Here is a 20748-nt window from a genome sequence, read left to right on the forward strand (position 1 = left end):
AATTAACCATTTTTCTACACTGACTTAATAAGTTAGTTAATATTAACAGAACCTTTTTTATTCGTAGGGTAAATGGGGGGTTATGAAATCTTAGAAATTTTGAGAGATTCTGTAAAAATCAGTTAATTTAGTCTCTTACAAGTTGGGACACTATTTTTTGTATCACTCATAATTACTCAGTAATATTTCCTTGCTTCTGTGTGCATGTGTGTGTGTGTGTGTGTGTGTGATAGAGAAAGAGAGTGAGAGAGATCACTATTTCTTGAGGTGGCCCATCATGCATTGTTTTCAAATACACTTCAGCTTTAGATGATATCAAATAGGGCTCCAATGAACTGTACTCCTCAGTCCACTGGATTTTTGAAAATCCGCTGAGCCAGTGATTTGCATTTGTGTTTTCATCATAACCTATCTGGTATGTCTTTTATTTCCTTTAATTTGTTTTAAGGTTTTGTTTTGTGTTTTTGTCATGTTTTTTTGTTTTTTGTTTTGGGGGGAAGACATTAAAGCGACAACAGTGGTTTCTTATTCATGCTGCAACAAATTTACACTCATTGATTACATGTAAATATGTGTTACAGGTAACAAGATGGGCTGGATTCAGTCATCACATCAACTGCATATATTTAAAAACCATAGTAAGAAGCTCACATTTTTCATTCCACACCAGATTTATTCTCCTTAGAATCAAGCAGATCTGGTCGTCAAGGTGGCTGTCCTGCTCTTCAGGTTTACAAACTTCAGTTATGTACTTCAACCCTCCAAGCAATAGGTTTCTTCATTTATAAGTGAAAGACAATAATACCTCTCTTACGGGGTTGCCGTGAGGATTGAGACACTGTGTGTGTGACAATGGCCATTTTGTCTCCCAATATCAGCCTCCCAGAGTGGTGCCGTTTTAGTTGGCACAAGGCTTATCACCTAAAGACTGCTCTTGCAGGGTCCCTGGGAACTAGAGGCAGGCATATGCTAAAATTCAAGTCAATGGATGACTACCAGATTGTTTTAGGAGAGAGAAGGCAGGGTTTCTCTTGGTCGAGCCACTGTGTTAAGGGTTTCCTTTTTTACCATTTATCCTGTATCTTAATTGGTAAAACAAACATGTTTTATGTTAAAATACATCTTCAAATATAGGCAGGATTACAAGGAATAGCCAGTCAGCCTTGGCATGACTATAATTTTCTAAGCTTAAGATAGAGGTGTATTTAACTGTGGGCCAAAAAGATGCTTCTTAGCCACTGGATATCCACAAGTGATTCTTCAAATAAATATTTCCTATTTTATAGCAACTGCTTTATTTTTCTAACTTGCAAGTTTGAAATTAATAAAAAAAAATGGTTCATTTTACACTGATCTGGAATTGCTGATCTACCTACCATTCTTAGTCACAAAAGAACACTCAGTTCTGCATCACATCACAATGAAGCAATTATTTACAGATTTAAATTAATATCGAGACAACAAATGAAAGTAGTACATAAGATTCAACTGGTTCCAGAGCAGTGCAAGGGAAGTTGGAAAAATATACTATACAAACATATTGAAACTCAGATATGCATTATTTGCATCTGAAAGTTTTAAACAATAGCAACAACAAACAAAATGAGCATATAAACAAGAAAAGAGGATACCATCTTACAACAGCACCATGAAGAAGCCTTGGCTAAGAGTTTGCCAAAAGTACTATCCTGAGTTATTTTAAGACCAACAAGTTTTCACATTTACGCAGTGCCATTCAGGAGTAAACATATTCTCACAATTGCTTTTGTTTGGAGAGAGGCTGGTGTGAAATCACTGAAGCTTGGTTTGCGGCTATTTTGTACTGTTCTTGTCCAGAGCCTTGTGGTGGGGAAGGGAGTGGGGTCTCAGGAGTTGCTAAAAAAAGAATCAGAGAATTGTATGTGATGGTGACAGTCACCCTGGCCCGGCCTAGTAAGCCCTGCATGACACCCATATGCATTATTCCACTTTGGAGATATTATCATATATATGAAGATCATATATAAAGTATGATTATCTAATCCGTTATGAGCTCACTGAGGTGCTATTGGAGTTGCACTGCCCTCTTCCCTCCCAGATAGCATCCAAACGGAATAGAGATGCTTAAACGTCTTCATAGTCACTCAACAGTCACATACTGTCTTTCTTAATAGCATTTATGAGCATTTGATTCTCTCACAAACCCAGCAGAAAAAAAGTTAATGAAGAGTATGAACAGAATGCCAGGTTGTTGTTTTTTTTTCAAATCTTTGAAAACAACTGTACAATTTTTAGAACGAAAAATGCACATAAAATATATTTGGTTTGGATTCCACTGACTCAAACATAATAGACAACATAAAAAGTTAAGACATTTTGCAAGTGCTTTGAAACCTATATCGGAATTAAAAACATCTGAAAAATACTGGCATTTTGCTTCAAAATTATTCTATTACAGTTGAGCTCACCCATCCCTTCCTCATCAAAGAGCAAGCCCAAGTAATTGAAAAAAGAAGTTACAGTGTGAATACTTCATTGTCTAGAATAGTATTTCCTCCTATTGCAAACTTTTACTATATTATAAAATAATCTGGGAGCTATCTTAGATTTTTAATTTTTTTAAAACTTGAAATATTTTAATATTCACATTGATTTTAATTCCATATTTTACAGAACGAATAGAAAATGTTTGATAATCAGCCTGAGGCACTGCAAACTGTATAGACTTTTTTTTCAAAATAGCTTTTAAAAATTGATACAAAAATAAGAACACTTCCTTTTTGCCTGATCTTTCACATATTGACTTTATATTATTAAATATGGTTGGAAACAACAATTTACATACAGTTTAATTAACAAAAGAATAACCATATTTGCTTTAAAAATTTTTTTTCTGGATATTTGGGATGAATCTAAGACTGCCAGGACCTGCTCTAAAAGGCCAGGAAAATACACATGAACTTAAATTTATTTTGTGTGTATGTGTAATGTTTTGTTTTGCATAAAATATAAACTCTTCCAAATAGGTGCTAACAGAGGAAATTTTTCCTTTACAAATGGATTCTCATAAATATTATGTTGAAAGAGGTAAAATAAAAATGAGAAATGTGATGTGATTTTAAATAGACTAGGGTCAGCAAATATGCTTTTAAAAGTACTAGTTGGGGCGCCTGGGTGGCGCAGTCGGTTAAGCGTCCGACTTCAGCCAGGTCACGATCTCGCGGTCCGTGAGTTCGAGCCCCGCATCAGGCTCTGGGCTGATGGCTCGGAGCCTGGAGCCTGTTTCCGATTCTGTGTCTCCCTCTCTCTCTGCCCCTCCCCCGTTCATGCTCTGTCTCTCTCTGTCCCAAAAATAAATAAACGTTTAAAAAAAAAAAAAAAAGTACTAGAAAATTAACATTTAAAAAGTACAAGATTCAACCACCAGCAGAATTGTTAAACGTTCTTGCCAGCCAATGCCTATAATGTTTAATATGTTGTTAAAGTGTTTTGTTTTCTGGGTTTATGAATAACTAATCCCTAAGAGAGATGATGTTGGACTTGCCCTGTCTGCTCTTGACTATGAAAGGAACATGGTAACATTTGCTTTCCAAGGATGGTCCCAAATTGATGTCTTTCAAACACATTTCAAGTTCTGTTTCCATAATATGAGTTATGTTTTAACAATTTTATTTCTGCCTTTATCATATAATCAAAGAACTTTGTGTTTCAGACACTATTTACACATAGGTTTACCAGGGGCTGTATCTAAAAGGCAACAGGGATAAAACCCATTTCTGTGGCCTCCCCTTTCCCTACACAACTAGGTAGCAGTCAGGTGGTACTCACTAAATTGTCACATTTGTTTGAACATTTCCATGAAACCACACTGTAATTAGTTACTGAGGGCTACTGTAAATTCAGTAGGTAATACAGACACACATAATAATTATATCACAATAACTCAAGGAATCTCAGTGAGTTAGCTGGTTTAGTGTTAAGAGGAGATAGATCAATGGTAAGTGTGGGAATACTAAGTATAAACTCAGAAACAATCCTAGGTATTTTGTCAAATACAGATTTTTATCTCTGGAGTAGCTTATGAAAAATAGAATTTTTGTTAAATCTGCAACATTATCATATTAACTTTGCTACTAACCCCTACTACTTATGTAATCATTTTAGTTCCAAAGTGTTTTCCCAGTGGCCCTCACTTTGCACAAATCTGACATGCACGGATTTCAGTTAGTACAGCTTGGATAAATAGCACCAGTCTGGCAAAAACATGGCTCAAATTTCATTTAGCATGGTAACTCACAATTAACTGTGAGTAACTGCATAAATACAAACTTCACTGCTAACTCTTCGGTCTACATGAATCACCTCAGTAACAGATGTGTATTGTGATCAGTAACCAATCACATCACATCTTTAAGTCTGTCTGGGATGTCACTGAACATATTTTATTCAGTTCATGTACTGACAACTAAGTGTGTAGTTGTGTTGCCTCCTCATCTCCTAGTGATAAATTCTCATGACATCTTGCAAAAAAAATGGACAATTAAAACAGAATTGGCAAAAATAAATAAAAGAAAAGAAGCAAAAAGTGACAATGCAGGAAGTGAATGGAACATGGATGGAGCTGCAGAAGAAATAGTTCCCCTGGGAATGCAGACACTGCTGCTCTTTGAGTCTCTAAATCTGCATTCTGTGAAATCTTGCTGTTTGCAATAACGTGGATGGAGCTAGAGTGTGTTATGCTAAGTGAAATAAGCCAATCAGAGAAAGACAAATACCATATGATTTCATTCATATGTGGAGTTTACGAAACAAAACAGATGAACATATAACATGGGAAAGTGGGGGGGAAGAGAAGAGAGGGAAACAAATCACAGGAGACTCTTAATGATAGAGAACAAACTGAGGGTTGATGGGGGGTGGGGACATGGCTAGAAGGGTGATAGTACTAAAAAGGGCACTTGTGATGAGCACTGGGTTTTGTGTGTAAGTGAGGAATTACTGAATTCTACTCCTGAAACCAATACTGCACTGTATGTTCACTGAAATTTAAATTAAAACAATAAAAATAAATCTGCATTCTGGGTCTTAGTGAAGGTAAAGTGATGGACATTAGTGAAAAAACTTCACATTAAATAATTTCTCAGAGATATTTTAGACATGGAAATTGCGAAGGGTAAAATCTTGGAAGCTGATCCAAACTTCCCAAAAGAGTAAAATTCATCAAGGCATAGAAAAGATGCTCACTTCCACTTGCAATTTAGAACAGAGGAAAGCAGGACGCACTGTTGAAACTATACTTCATAATTTTTTTACATATTTTTAAAAAATGTTTTTTTATTTATTCTGAGAGAGAAAGAGGGGACACAAAAGGGGAGGGGCAGAGAGAGAGGGAGAGGGAGAATCCCAAGCAGGCTTCACGCTGTCAGCACAGAGCCTGACGTGGGGCTCAAGAGTCAGACGCTTAACCAACTGAGCCATCCAGGCACTCCTTCTTGATAATTTTTTAACAAACAAACAAACAAACAAACAAACAAAAACATGTGAATTCTCATTGTATCTAATGCTTACATTACAGTGTCTTAAATAGATATTAGGATTATTATTATTCAGCTTCACTATAGAGTTACAACCTGTAGTTAGGAGAGTTCTTAATGTTTCAGCAAACACTTTTATTTATTCATTTTTAAATGTTTATTTTAAGATAGAGAGAGAAAGGGAGAAAGCATGAGCATTCACACACACACACACACACACGTGAGAACAGGGTAGGGACAGAGAGAGAGAGGGAGAGAGAGGATCGCAATCAGGCTCCGTGCTGTCAGTGCAGAGTCCAACATGGGGCTTGATCTCACAAACCATGAGATCGTGACCTGAGCTGAAACCAAGAGTCTGATGCTTAACCAACTGAGCCACCCAGCCACCCCGGCAAACATTTTTAAAGGTCACAATCAACTATAATTTTCCTATTGATTATTAAGATTTCCTTGCACGCTTCCAGCTTGCACAGTCCTTTTCACAGCCCTGCACTACCAGGCCAAACCAGGACTGCCTGTACATTCTGTTTTATGCACTCACATCCAATTTTAGGGAGCAAACTCATGATCCCTAGGAGAACAAGGACTTGCTGAATATCACAATCTCCCACAGTGGAGTCCTACAGAGGAAACTGCACCTAAATTTTGCTATTGCTGAGTACTGATAGATTCTTTCCCCAAATTCCACTTTTTCTTAATTAAGTTCAAAAAATATTATGGTTGGCAAAATACTTACAGATCTGGTCTGTATGAACCAGTGTTGACATGGGACCTAAAAGTATAGTTTGTCCGGTTAATGGATCTTGAGACAAATGTGGGTGCACCGGATGATGGAGATGGCTGGCGTCACTGGAAGCACCTACAGAAGATAAAAAGATGCTTGCGTTAGTGACATTTAATCAGCGACAGCAAGTTTACCTTGCAACACATGCTTTGATTGACAGCTTGAATATTGCTATTTTTGCAAAGTGCTTTTTGGGATTTCAAAAATAAATTAATAGAACTGCTGCCATATTAAGGACAATGTCAGCTTTCACTGTGCATTGGCTAGATTAATGTTGTATCATGTTATGTTGTATATTAATAATGGACCTTGTGTGCTGTTTCCTGGAATCATTAGGTTTGCTGCCTGTTGTTAAGGCAATTCCAAGAATCACTTACCTCAAGTTTATAGTATTTGGGATCACACTAATAGCATAAACAACTTTTATTTCAGAAAGATGTCATTAGAAACACATTAAGCACCAGAAAACTAAAACTAAACTAAACTAAAATAAAATAAAGTGATTTTACAAGGAAATTTAATTTAGATCAGAACACAAAATAAATGATTTCTTAACTTATTCCTGACATTTATTGCAGCAATGAAATCTCATTTTTCCCTTCTCATTGTGTTATGTCAATTAATTATTTCAGGAGCAAAGTGTTTAGTTTTAAGGTATTTACTAGAAATATTTTTAGGTTCTGTTGCAATGCTGGTATCCTTGAGCTTTTAAAGGAGTCATGGCATAGAAAAATATAATACACCCCTAGGAGTCCTAAAAATAGAAAATCCATTTCTATTCACCATATTTGAAAGGATAGAAACTGAGGCAAGAAGAACTGTGGGGGACAAAGATGGCAGAGACTAGTAAGAATGAGGATTTCAATATGTTCAAGTATTTTTGTCTCCATCAAATGGGTTTTGGAGACTTTCTAAATGTTAAAAAAAAAAAAAAAAATGAATCCACTATGTCACAGACAAAATATAAATAGATTCTGCTCCAGAAACCAATACTACCTATGTATGCTAACTAACTTGAATTCAAATAAATAAAATAAAATAGAAAAACTTGGAAGAAGATAAACAAACAAACAAACAAGTCAACCTATTACAGACTGCAATGCTAATAAATAATAAATTCTTAAATGTACTCACCACCTAGTAACATTTCCTGAAGTAAGTTGTCAATTTTAACCATCCCAAAAAGTTTAACGAATTGTATTTGCTCAATCATTTGCCAGGTGATGCTCTGCAGCGTGGGCAGGAGCAAGAGCAGCTCTCCAAACCTCCCCCGGGAGTCATATTGCCTGTCATTGATGTAGTCCTCCAAACTGAGCTGCACTTGGAACCGCATGTTCTTAATCTTTACCGGGTCGCTTAGCCCTTTCGCATCTAAGAAAGGAAGAAAAGGGGCAATCTAAGAGATCGCATCTTGCTAGAGTGTGAGAGAAAATATTCCAATATTAAATAATGGTTAATTTTCATTTTAATTGTTGTTTAATGGAAATCTGAAAACAAACCTGGATCAAAAAATACAATTGCCTTCAAACAAGCATATTCATTGTCATCAATCTGAATTTCTTGAAATGGTCGTACCAACTCGTCTAGAACCCGGTTGGCCACGCGGCTGATCTCAATTTCACTGCTGTTGCGGTGAATTACGTAGTTGTTTCCTAGGAGGAAAAAAAAAAAGATCAGCACACCCCAACAAAAGATTGTCGGATATGATTTAAGTTTTCTTTTTTTTTTTTTTTAAATTTTTTTTTTCAACGTTTATTTATTTTTGGGACAGAGAGAGACAGAGCATGAACGGGGGAGGGGCAGAGAGAGAGGGAGACACAGAATCGGAAACAGGCTCCAGGCTCTGAGCCATCAGCCCAGGGCCCGACGTGGGGCTCGAACTCACGGACCGTGAGATCGTGACCTGGCTGAAGTCGGATGCTTAGCCGACTGTGCCACCCAGGCGCCCCAGTTTTCATAAATAAATATTTTAAACGATTCTTCCCTTGAAGGAATAGGAATAGTGCTTTCTTTCAGTAGTGGATTGGAAGAATAAATATTGTTAAAATGTCAATACTGCAAAGCTCTCTACACATTCAATGCAATCCCAATCAAATTGCACCAGCATTCTTCTCAAAGCTAGAAAAGGCAATCCTAAAATTTGTATGGAACCACAAAAGACCCCGAATAGCCAAAGTAATTTTGAAGAAGAAGACCAAAGCTGGAGGCATCACAATCCCAGACTTTAGCCTCTACTACAAAGCTGTAATCATCAAGACAGCATGGTATTGGCACAAAAACAGACACATAGACCAATGGAATAGAATAGAAACCCCAGAATTAGACCCACAAAAGTATGGCCAACTAATCTTTGACAAAGCAGGAAGGAATATCCAATGGAAAAAAAGACAGTCTCTTTAACAAACGGTGCTGGGAGAACTGGACAGCAACATGCAGAAGGATGAAATTAGACCACTTTCTTACACCATTCACAAAAATAAACTCAAAATGGATAAAGGACCTGAATGTGAGACAGGAAATCATCAAAACCCTAGAGAAGAAAGCAGGAGAAAACCTCTCTGACCTCAGCCACATCAATTTCTTACTTGACACATCCCCAAAGGCAAGGGAATTAAAAGCAAAAATGAACTATGGGGACCTCATCAAGATGAAAAGCTTCTGCACTGCCAAGGAAACAATGAAGAAAACTAAAAGGCAACCGACGGAATGGGGAAAGATATTTGCAAATGACATACCAGGCAAAGGGCCAGTATCCAAAATCTATAAAGAACCCACAAAACTCCACACCCAAAAAACAAATAATCCAGTGAAGAAAAGGGCAGAAGACATGAATAGACACTTCTCTAAAGAAGACATCCAGATGGCCAACAGGCACATAACAAGATGCTCAACATCACTCGTCATCAGGGAAATACAAATCAAAACCATACTCAGATACCACCTCACGCCAGTCAGAGTGGCTAAAATGAACAAATCAGGAGACTTATAGATACTGGAGAGGATGTGGAGAAACGGGAACCCTCTTGCACTGTTGGTGGGAATGCAAACTGGTGCAGCCGCTCTGGAAAACAGTGTGGAGGTTCCTCAAAAAATTAAAAATAGATCTACCCTATGACCCAGCAATAGCACTGCTAGGAATTTACCCAGGGGATACAGGAGTGCTGATGCATAGGGGCACTTGTACCCCAATGTTTATAACAGCACTTTCAACAATAGCCAAATTATGGAAAGAGCCTAAATATCCATCAACTGATGAATGGGTAAAGAAATTGTGGTTTATATACACAATGGAATACTACGTGGCAATGAGAAAGAATGAAATATGGCCTTTTGTAGCAACGTGGATGGAACTGGAGAGTGTTATGCTGAGTGAAATAAGCCATACAGAGAAAGACAGATACCATATGTTTTCACTCTTATATGGATCCTGAGAAACTTAACAGAAGACCATGGGGGAGGGGAAGGAAAAAAAAAAAAAGGTTAGAGAGGGAGGGAGCCATAACATAAGAGACTCTTAAAAACTGAGAACAATCTGAGGGTTGATGGGGGGTGGGAGAGAGGGGAGGGTGGGTGATGCGTATTGAGGAGGGCACCTGTTGGGATGAGCACTGGGTGTTGTATGGAAACCAGTTTGACAATAAATTTCATATTAAAAAAAAAAAGAAAGAAAAACTTAAGAACACGTCAAGGATAAATGACATTGATAATATGATCACATGCATTTTAACAGACTCAGTCACTAGTGATAACACGAAAGTGCAGACTAATAACAAGCTAATAATTGACAGGAGAGAAACAAAATATAATGATTACCCTTCCACTATGTCAGTTATCTATTAGTGTCTTAATCATTAATGAGTGTAACACAAAACCTAAAGAAACTTTCTTGCTTACAGTGGATAAAAAGAGGACTCCTTTAGTAGTCTAGGTATATGTAGGTGTAACAACTTTTGAAACACAACTTTAACAGGCCTAAGTAGATGAATTCAAGAAAGTTCAGAAATTGAACAGAGACTAGACTCCCTAATCCCTAAGGATGCTCCAATTTAGAATGTCTCTGGCTGTATGTGACAAATAGTATAGCTTCGAAAATATTAGAAACTAGAAGTTATTAGAGCTCCTAAGATAACAGCTAAATTGTTATTTTCTGATTTTATAAGAAGTCAATATTCTGAATTCTTTCATTGCAGGCAAAGACAATCTTCAGTGTAACAACATGTAAAAAGATCTAAAAAAATATAGACTTGCTCTTATGAAAAGTTAGTTTACCTAATTATTCAGGGTAAAACAATTTAGAAATAGGTAGCAAATATATTTGAGTTTTTAAGTATACTGTATTCAATCTATAATGAGAGCAGTATTATAGCAGTCTTATAAATGCAGGAGAGTGTTTAATAGAATCTAAGAGCATGGTCTCTGCAGTCACATTATGTGGTTTAGAATCCTGGCTCTATCCCTTACTAGCTTTGTGACCTTAAGTTAACTTTCTCTGCCTGCATTTCTTCACCTGCAGAATAAAAGTACGTACCTATCCCTTAGGGTTATCATGAGAATTAAATGAGATAGCATGTATTTATATGTAAAGCACTTAGAGAATGCATCTTGCATAGTAAGTCCTATGCAAGATGTAAGTAAGATATTAGCTATATCTATTATATTAGCTATATCATATTATATGTGAAAAATATATCATATTTTATTTATTCCTATTTTGGGTTAAAATATCTAACACAAAGACATATTGAGCAATCTAGTCATCATTTCACACAGCCAGAGAGAAGTGGAGATAACAATCATTACAGCCATCTCAACACTCTCAACAGGAAAACTAATTTTTTTTTTTAATTTTTTTTCAACGTTTATTTATTTTTGGGACAGAGAGAGACAGAGCATGAACGGGTGAGGGGCAGAGAGAGAGGGAGACACAGAATCGGAAACAGGCTCCAGGCTCTGAGCCATCAGCCCAGAGCCCGACGCGGGGCTCGAACTCACGGACCGCGAGATCGTGACCTGGCTGAAGTCGGACGCTTAACCGACTGCGCCACCCAGGCGCCCCAGGAAAACTAATTTTAAAAGGTAAGTAAGGTGGGTGGATGGAAGCAATTGCTTAAGGAAGACAAAAGCTTTCCCTTGTGTCTTCTTCCCCCATTCAACCTGCCATCCTACTTTGTCTCTTCCAGCATTACTACTTAACTATCAGGATTTTCAGACATAGTCACCAAATAATTTTTTTAACTTGGGATTTTGCATCATATCATAGGCAATGAGATCATAGGAAATAGACATGTTCCTTGGAAGTGTATAAAACAAGTTACAAGTATTAAGCAGCCACTGAAGGAGTTGGAAACAACACTGAGACTCCAATAAAGTGGTCACATAAATCACCAGTTATTTGTCCTGATAGGATTTAAAGATACTTCATTATTATGTTTATTGAGCAACATTTCTCTTTTATTTTTAAATCTTTTCCCTCCAGTTTTATTGAGAAATAATTGACATACATCACTGTATAAGTTTAAGAAGGACAGCATGACGGTTTGATTTGCATATATTGTGAGATGATTACCATGATAGGTTCAATTAATGTCCATCTTCTCATGGATACAACGAAAACAGAAGGAAAAAAATCCCCTTGTAATGAAAATGCTTAGAATTTACACTCTTAACAATGTCCACACATATTATACTGCAAGTGTTAGCTCTAGTCATCATGTTGTACATCATATCCATAGTATTTATTTGACTTGTAACTGGAAGTTTGTACCTTTTATTTTTTTAATTTTTTTTTAACGTTTTATTTATTTTTGAGACAGAGAGAGACAGAGCATGAACGGGGGAGGGGCAGAGAGAGAGGAAGACACAGAATCGGAAGCAGGCTGCAGGCTCCAAGCTCTCAGCCATCAGCCCAGAGCCCAACGCGGGGCTCGAACTCATGGACCGCGAGATCGTGACCTGAGCTGAAGTCGGACGCTTGACTGACTGAGCCACCCAGGCACCCCAAGGAAGTTTGTACCTTTTGACCACCATCTCCAACTTATATTTTTAAAAAATTTTCATGTTTATTTATGAGAGAGAGAGTCAAAGTGTGAGAGAGGAAGGGGAAGAGAGAGAGGGAGACACAAAATCTGAAGCCAGCTCCAGGCTCTGAGCTGTCAGCACAGAGCCCGATGTGGGGCTTGAACTCTCAGACCACATGATCATGACCTGAGCCAAAGTCAGATGCTTACCAACTGACCCAACCAGGTGCCCCTCTCCAACTCTTATTTTTAAATGTTAATGCACCCGAAACATCTCAATGCCCTCTGAACTTCGCTGCAATGAAGTCAAGGAAACATAGGGTCTTGAATGAGGATACAATTAATTAAATCCAATTTGTGAAATGAGAGTACCATTTGACAGTGTCTTGAATGCTTGCTACATACAGAATAGATCCTGTGTAAAGATGAAGCATGCATAATTTCTTCTTAAATTAAAAAAAAAAAAAACTTACCCAAAAGCAAAATATCTTTATACACCATGGATCTCTTTGTCGCTCCAAGCAGTAAATGTTCCCCTGCGTGAGCTCTCAACAGTGCCACCTTAATGAAAAATTTCAAGTTTAACAATTAATTATAAAATATAATGATTAAAAGATGGTATAATATGTATCTGATTAATTCAGTGCTCTTTAAGCCTGGGACCTTTTTTTTTGGTTTCAATAACTATAATATTCATAGATGCTTGCCATCATTAAGCCTTCTATTTTTCTATTTCAGCATGTCAATAGAGTTTTACTTTTTATAATTCTAAAGCTTAGAAGTTAATACAAACAAACAAAATAGATCTGGAGTGAAATAGAATCAAACAGAGTTCAAATGCTGCCTGGTCATACCTGTTGAATCTTAGATAAATTAACCAGTATGTTTGGGACTCAATTGTTTTCATCTGTCAAATGGAGGTAGTGATAAAAATCTCAAAGGTAGTCATGAGGACCAAATAAGAAAACATATGTAAAAAACACTCTGTTATTACACATAATAGGCTGAATAAACAAAAGCAAAGCAAGGACTTGTGGCAAACTAAGAAGAGGATGGATAACCTCATTGCTGACACTTTGTAGACTGAAGCTAATTGCACTAAGCTTTCAACTGAACTTTATGCATATGCTCAACTACTTGCCATCACCTCTAGGAAGACTAAGAAGCATTCCAAATATAAAACATCAAAGTAATGTTTCTCCAATATCTTCATCATCTTATTAACTGGTCTGCTCATCCAAAATGCTTGTTCACGTCAGAATCCAAAGCCCATTTTGATTCCTTTCTAGTTGTACAGCAAATCCGGGTACTGCTTCTCCATAGCTACCACCCCAGCCCGAGCCTTTGCCATCTTGCCTGCCACAATGCGCTCCACAGAGCTAATAAGTTGATTCTTGCTTCCCTTCTGGTTCCTCCATCCTAAATCCTTCTTGACGGAGCTTCCCAGATAACTTTTGTGAAACAATAGTCACTTACTATCATCCCTCTCCTGAAAACTCCTCACTGGTTTCTAATTGCCTTTACAATAAAACCCAAGGTCGTTAACAATGGCCTCCCAGGTAACAGCACAATGGTTTGTCCTCCCCCGCTCCTTCCCCCCCCCTTCTCTGATCTCAGCTTATGATATCCCTTGTTCTCTTGTTCTCTTTTCTCTGCACTCATTATTTCAACTTGCCTCAGAGCCTTTGAACATGCTGTTCCTATCCCTGGAATGTCTTGTCCTCAGATGTTGGTATGTTTGGGTCCCTTGTCATTCAGGTCTCAGGAAAAGTCACTGATCCCCAATTTAAAGTATGTCTTGCCATTCCAACACAGTCATTCTACAACTCCCCCCATTCCATTTTATAGAACTTATCCCCACCTAGAATTAACTTACTCATAATCTGTATCTTTTTTATTGTCTGTCTCTCCCAAATAGAGTGCAGACTTTATGAGAATCATGATGAGTCTGTATTTTTACTGCCAGATCGTCACAGAACCTAAAATGGAACTGTAGTCCCAATAAATATTCGTTTGATGAATTTTCTGAGTGAATTTAACTGATCTAGGATCAGTTTTAAAAATTGTTAAGTGGAGATAATAACATTTATGTCAGAGGTCCTGAGGGGATTCAATAAAATAATGTAATATTTAATGCAACTGAAAGCTACTTCTCTAATGCCTTAACCACACTGGACATTTGCCCGTCCAAGGCTAGTAATGTTATATTGTTAGTATTCAAGCGTCATTTAGCAAATAAAAACCATTTTTGACAGGTTACTAGATTTTAATTTTCCAATTTTTAAATCATTGCCTTCACACATAAGTCAGCAACTTTTAAAGAGGAGTGATAATAAAAATATAAAACTGATAAATAACGTAACCTACTTATATGGCTTGGGGTGAGACACGTATGTTTTAGCAATTTAGCACTATTCACTCTGAAATAACCTTCTGAGCTTAGCTATCTTTATGACATGTCAATAACCATGACTCATACCAGGAAGGCAGTTACAGAACATTTTAAGAATGATTTCAGAATTCATAGTACTTTTTTATTTTTTTATCTTTTGGTCACCAGGATTTCACCTGTCCTAGAAATATAACTTCTGACTTCCTATGATCACTTTTTGTTCTGGTTGTATAAATATTTTGCCCTTCTCTGATTTTTAAACAATCAATATGCACCTTTCCCTTTAATTGTTTGTTTTTGTATATCAGTGATAAAGAACATGGCCAGAGGGTGTAAAACTATACACTGGGCATAACACATATCATGGTTTACTCAGTGTGGGGAATTAAAAATTTTCAAATTATATGCATCTACAAAATATTAGAAACTATTTAAATGGAGGCATTAAAAATGAATCTGAAGCTAATAATCTAATTTTCACAGACTAGGAAATTAAAATTCTTAACTATTCATTAAAATGTCTTAATGTATATATGACAAAATACCAAAATATATGTATTAGGAAAAGTTTGTTGTGTCTGAAATACTATTGAAATCTGTAGACTTCAGAGCATGATTCTAGAGATGTTTTTGCCGAACCCATATTTTTATACAGTAAATGCTAGGATAGAATTGACAAAATGAAAGGCAAAATTTTATGTTAATTGCATAGAGTTCCTACCAAGACACCAACACAACCTGTGAGGTTTCTGTCTAGGAGTGGCCTGGTATTTCCATGGAATTTTATATGGCGCCTTCCAAGATACACCAAGACACGAGAGTATACCTTTTCCCTCCCAGACATTTGTCTCACAATGGCAGTTACTTGCTATCCTGTTTTTCTTCTTCACTTAAGCTTTTTCAACTCCAAGAGGGAAGATCAGTGTCTTCCTCAACTTCACCCAATTAATAAATTTGCAAGACCCCTAACACAGAAGTTAAACAGTTGTGCCTCTTAATAGAACAAGGTGACTGGACAAGAAAGCCAATCTTTCCCTCACAAGATAATTTAACTTGTCAACTATGGTAAACCTATTTTAAATATAATTTAAAAAACACATAAACTGGGCAAAGTTCAAAAATCATTTCTGAAAGCATTCGTAAAATCTTTAACTTATACCTGGTCATCCAGCGGTAACTCACAGAAGGCGGGGATATATTTAGCCCATTCCACCAAGACTAAGAGCTGCTGCTTCATAGATTCGCAGACATCACTGATACTTGCAATTTTCTTAACATTTATGTCAGTGCTTGCTCCAGGGCTTGAGATTGAGATCTGGCATTAAGAAGATTACATTAATTTATCATTTCAAATAACACCTGAGTACCATTTCTCTTTTTTCTATGATTCCAATAAGTAAACCCCTTTGAAGTGGACACTATCATTGCCACAGTATCTTGAAATATATGAAACATTTTAAAATTGAGAAAAAAAAAATACCAACCAGTACAAGTTAAATTGAAAACATTCACTGCACAGTTCCATGGCTCTGGGAGCACTACCTTCTTTTACTGGCAAACCCATAAAATAAGTTACTCAACTTTCAGGGAGTTTCCTAATTCAAAATGACTATACAGGAAGATATGCAGTATTCACCTGAAATACACTCTGCGATTTTATTTTTAATTAAAAAATGATATTTCCACTAAGAAAGCCCACCTTTAACTTTTAAAAATATCCGAAGAAAACGTTTCCAGTGGATACAGTTTACCAAACTGAGGAGAAAAGATTTAGACGAGAAGCCAGAACTGCAGTAAATAAAAGCCCATCAACATAAAATTAAGAAACCAACTTTTGACTCAGCAACATTGAAAAGCTTAACATGGAATGAAAAAATTTTCAAACTATATATAATTTTGAACTATATAAAATATAAGTGGCTTCAAAATGCTTTTCTACTAAAGAAAATCTCTTTCTAAAAGTCCTTATAAACTTAATTTTTGAATATGTGTCTGCGTGGTATACATGTCTTTCTATGTGTATGTTTATTTCCTCACAGCTTCCCTTTAAACCATTTCATAAATGCTCTATACGACTATCAAGTAATCTTCAAATACTGATGATAATGGTGATGTTAGCTTCATCATACTACTCTCATGCTATTAAAAACGAAAGTAGTTGCACTGACTCGTTATAGGACCTGATTAATAGTTAGCTATTTCATAATTTGCTTTACAATAGAAAAATACCATTAACTTTTCTAATGCAGCAATGCCAAAATAAACTGTCTTCAAAAGGTTTCTTCATCTTAATTTTAAACGATTTATTTTTATGTATATAACTAATGACAGACATTTTTTAAACTTTGGAACTGATATTCTCATTCTAGAAGTTTAAAATAATAAACTCTTTCTCCATTGGCTTCTGAATTCTGGCTCTTCTCTTAAATACTTGTTTCCAAAGCTGATGCCAAGATGAGTTCTTGAGTCCAGAAACCATTTTCAAGGAAGCAAGCTCTGATGATAGGTCTCAACCAAACTCCCAAAAAGCCATAGTAACCAATTTTACAGATGTAATCAGTGAAACAAGACAGTGCCCCCAGAACACTGTGCTCCTCATTCAGAATTTTAAATCAACCTCATAAGCTAACTTTTATTAAACAATAGTGCACTGAAATGCATTTCGGTTTTTGTTTTTTTTCTGTTTAAAAACAGGAAGTTGTCCAGGGAAAGTCAAAATTAAGTCAACAGTCCACCTAATACTTTCAAAGTAAAACTGCAACTGATTTAAGTAGTGAGCACATGTAAAGGAACGTAGATTATTTTAGAATTATGCCTAAACAGACATTTGATTCTTTTAAACAGGATTGAGTACCGGTGTGCATTGCATACCTGGCGAGACCGAATTTCTGCCTGTGCCAGTGTGTTAATGGAGGGGATGTTGCTGCCATCAAATGTGCTCCTTCTGGTGCTTATTCGATCACGTTCATTTTGCACAGCTAGGGAAGAAAATCACAGTATTCACTGGTCAGTTCTCTTCAGTCCGCGTCAGGACATAAGTTTAAAGATTAAAACATAGTAATAAAAAGTAAAAATGGATATTTCTTAAAGACCGGGGAAGGGGTTAAGACAGAGGGGGAAGTATGACTGAAAATATGTTTCATTCTGTACTGCTTTTAAAAAAGTAGAAAGCCAGGCCTGTCAATAGAGCTCATAAAATACTGCCTTTTGAAACCTCATGGTTGCATGCGTGTCACAAAGTGTTGGGTCAGCCAGTTCAGCCACGCTGTATAACAGGATGACTTTCCATTCTCTCAAAGTTAATAAAACCATAAGATAAGTAGATGAAGAGTATCGCCATAAGATTGACCAAGTCAGAGAGTGTATCCACTGTTAGAAGATATGAGTCATAGATTTTGAAACTTCATATTCGTTTTTTTTTCCTTAAACACTAGCCAAAATGGAAATTAAATTTATTTAGTGAAGGTGAATTTAAGCTTGCAGTCTTATAATCTCTTGTGAAACCATGTCCTTGGGACAGTTTACTAACATTAATAAAGCAAAAATTGCAGCAAGGGGTCTCTCCCGAGAAGAATGAGGTTTTGAACATCAGCATTTTGGAAAGATGAAGACTTCTTAAGTATTATACAAAAAGCTTCTAAGAGAGAGCCAAATTCCTTATTGAAAACTACATTTTAAACATAAGCAAGAGTGAAGAAGGGAGTATTACCTTGTATACGTGTCATACAAAGAAAAATACAAGTCAAATATCAAAGTTAGTGTTTAAAACTTAGGAGATAAATTTATCTTCTGTTAACCAAAAAGAACAAGAACAAGGCCTATAGTCCTTAAATCTTTTTAGATCAATATGCTACTTTGTATTGCTGGAGAGCTAAGACATTAAACTATTAGAATTTTTTATGCAATTATTCTCCTTAATACTAAAGAGATTCATCAGTTCCTATGCCAAAATCTACTATCTACCCAAACGTACTATTAACCACCAACTCATTAATTTGGAAGAGAATATACTGGACTTTTGCCTTTAAGAGTGAGCAGTGTTTAAGTTGGAGTGAATCATTAATATTTTATTTTAAAATCATATTTACTGGTAGCTTACTCCTTTTTTTCTCCCACAGAAATTGTCATTGATTTGTAGCCCAGACTGACTCATGTGGAAATGCATATGTGGAGATAAAAAATTAAAATGTAAGCTATGATTTTATGAATTTCATTTACATGATCAACCCTTGGAAACATGCCAAAAGAAATTCTGAACATTTGTAATCTTCTTACTGCTATCATTTTTGACATAAAACCATGTTTATATATGTTTCCATCTAACTAACTTTGATATTATGCTATTACTGTAAATAAGAGAAATATATCTACTTTGAAACCCAAAAGCTACTTCCTAGTCTATTTAGGAAAAAAAAAAAAACAACAAGGCATTATTCTATGAGCAATAGAAGACATGATTTAACTATTTTTGAAAGTAATTTTATTTCAAAACCTGTACACTCTTAAAGGAAATACAGGATGGAGACTTGCTTATACTTTTGTAGGAGTAATGCTGGGGTTCATGTAGAAATAGGTGAAGTTGACTGACAGAGTATATAATTAATCCCATAAACTACTGAATATGCCATTAGAGATAAGTCATTTTGTAATGACAAAGTGCTTCTCCCTTAGTTCTGTACACTTTATTTTGCCTTTTTTTTTTGAGATTAGCAGTCTGAATGAAACTAATGGAATTTTTTGTCTCTTTAAAATATTGTGACAAAGAAAAAATGAGTTATGTTCAAGATAGGTATACTTCTGTAGTGTATTAACCGGATTTAATTTTTATGGTTTGTAAAATAGTTCTGAAAAATATTTCTTTGTCTATGATAGGCATAAGCCTGTGACAAAACTGAATAAGCACAAAATCTTGCAGAGGCTCATCCCAACAAATCCCCCAGATTTGTTTCTGAATTAACCATATTTAGGGGGCGTGCCTGGATGGCTCAGTCGGTTAAGCACTGGACTCTTGATCTCTGCTCAAGTCTATCTCACAGTTGGCGAGTTCAAGACCCATGTCGGGCTCTATGCTAAGGGAGGCTGCTTGGGGATTCTCTCTCTTTCCCTCTCCCTCTGCCACTCCCCCATTTGTGCTTGCTCTCGCTGTCTCTCTCTTCTCGAAATAAATAAATAAACATAAAAAATAAATAACCATATTTAGAATGTAGGATAGTATAATCAGATTATTTACTATGTTTGAAATGCAATTAATGCACACTAAAATAGAGTATCTACTCCATTGTCTCTGTTCCTCAGTAGAATGTAAGCTCCCTGAGAGGAAGGACTCTTTTTTTCTGTTATGTTCACCGCTGCAGCCTTAATGCCATGAACAATTTTTAGAAAGAAGTGCTCAATAAATATTTCTTAAATAAACAAATGAATGAGCAAAAAGCTCATGTTTAGTCAATGTTGATGAAATGAATATATTCAGTTGCTATTGACAATAAATATGTGTTTAAAAATACATTTGTAACTTCAACCTATTAATCAATTTTGACATTATCTTTGGAACGTGGTATTGGAATATTATTTAGATGATAATTTTGTTTCCAGGGATAAGACAGTAATAGAGATAATAGTTTCTAGAATCAGACAGTCATCAGAGACTAGGTGTCAGTGTTCTTGGGTAAATTCTTACACTCAAGGAATTATAGATTCTTCATTTAGGCAATTCAGAACACAAGTGAAAAGGTTATTGTGATTAAATGAAGATGTATATTTTTTAACGCTTTTGCTTAAATAATTGTCATTATTATACTATATATTATTACCTTCTTTTTTCATTCCTGCTCTAAAACACTTTCTTAATCGACAATATCTACATTGATTCCTTTTGTCCTTGTCAACAACACATTGCCGACTGAACCTATAACATCAAACAAAGAAAGATTAGCTTGCAACTATTTATTTATTCAAAAAACACACAAATAAACAGATAAATAAAACTTGAATAAGTATGGTCAAGTGTGGCCCAAAAGGAAGAATGTATAAGAACAATTACCT

General features: G+C 36.0%; 1 protein-coding gene across 3 annotated transcripts in view; it reads right to left on the reverse strand.

Moving 5' to 3' along the window:
• Nucleotides 1–449: 449 nt before the first annotated feature.
• HNF4G (hepatocyte nuclear factor 4 gamma) overlaps nucleotides 450–20748 on the reverse strand; it is a 128609-nt gene continuing 108310 nt past the window's right edge. For all 3 annotated transcript variants that reach the window (XM_086696002.1, XM_086696003.1, XM_025922691.2), the window contains 8 exons: nucleotides 20517–20611; nucleotides 17578–17684; nucleotides 15866–16021; nucleotides 12788–12875; nucleotides 7797–7949; nucleotides 7432–7668; nucleotides 6250–6372; nucleotides 450–1875 (listed from right to left, as the gene is read on the reverse strand). In XM_086696002.1, coding sequence (XP_086552128.1) covers nucleotides 1754–1875; nucleotides 6250–6372; nucleotides 7432–7668; nucleotides 7797–7949; nucleotides 12788–12875; nucleotides 15866–16021; nucleotides 17578–17684; nucleotides 20517–20611 — 1081 coding nt within the window. In that variant the 3' untranslated portion in view covers nucleotides 450–1753. The remainder of the gene's footprint in view (nucleotides 1876–6249; nucleotides 6373–7431; nucleotides 7669–7796; nucleotides 7950–12787; nucleotides 12876–15865; nucleotides 16022–17577; nucleotides 17685–20516; nucleotides 20612–20748) is intronic.

This window comes from Puma concolor, chromosome F2, assembly GCF_028749965.1.
Source record: "Puma concolor isolate L17-30 chromosome F2, mPumCon1.1.hap2, whole genome shotgun sequence".
NCBI classification, from domain to species: Eukaryota; Metazoa; Chordata; class Mammalia; order Carnivora; family Felidae; genus Puma; species Puma concolor.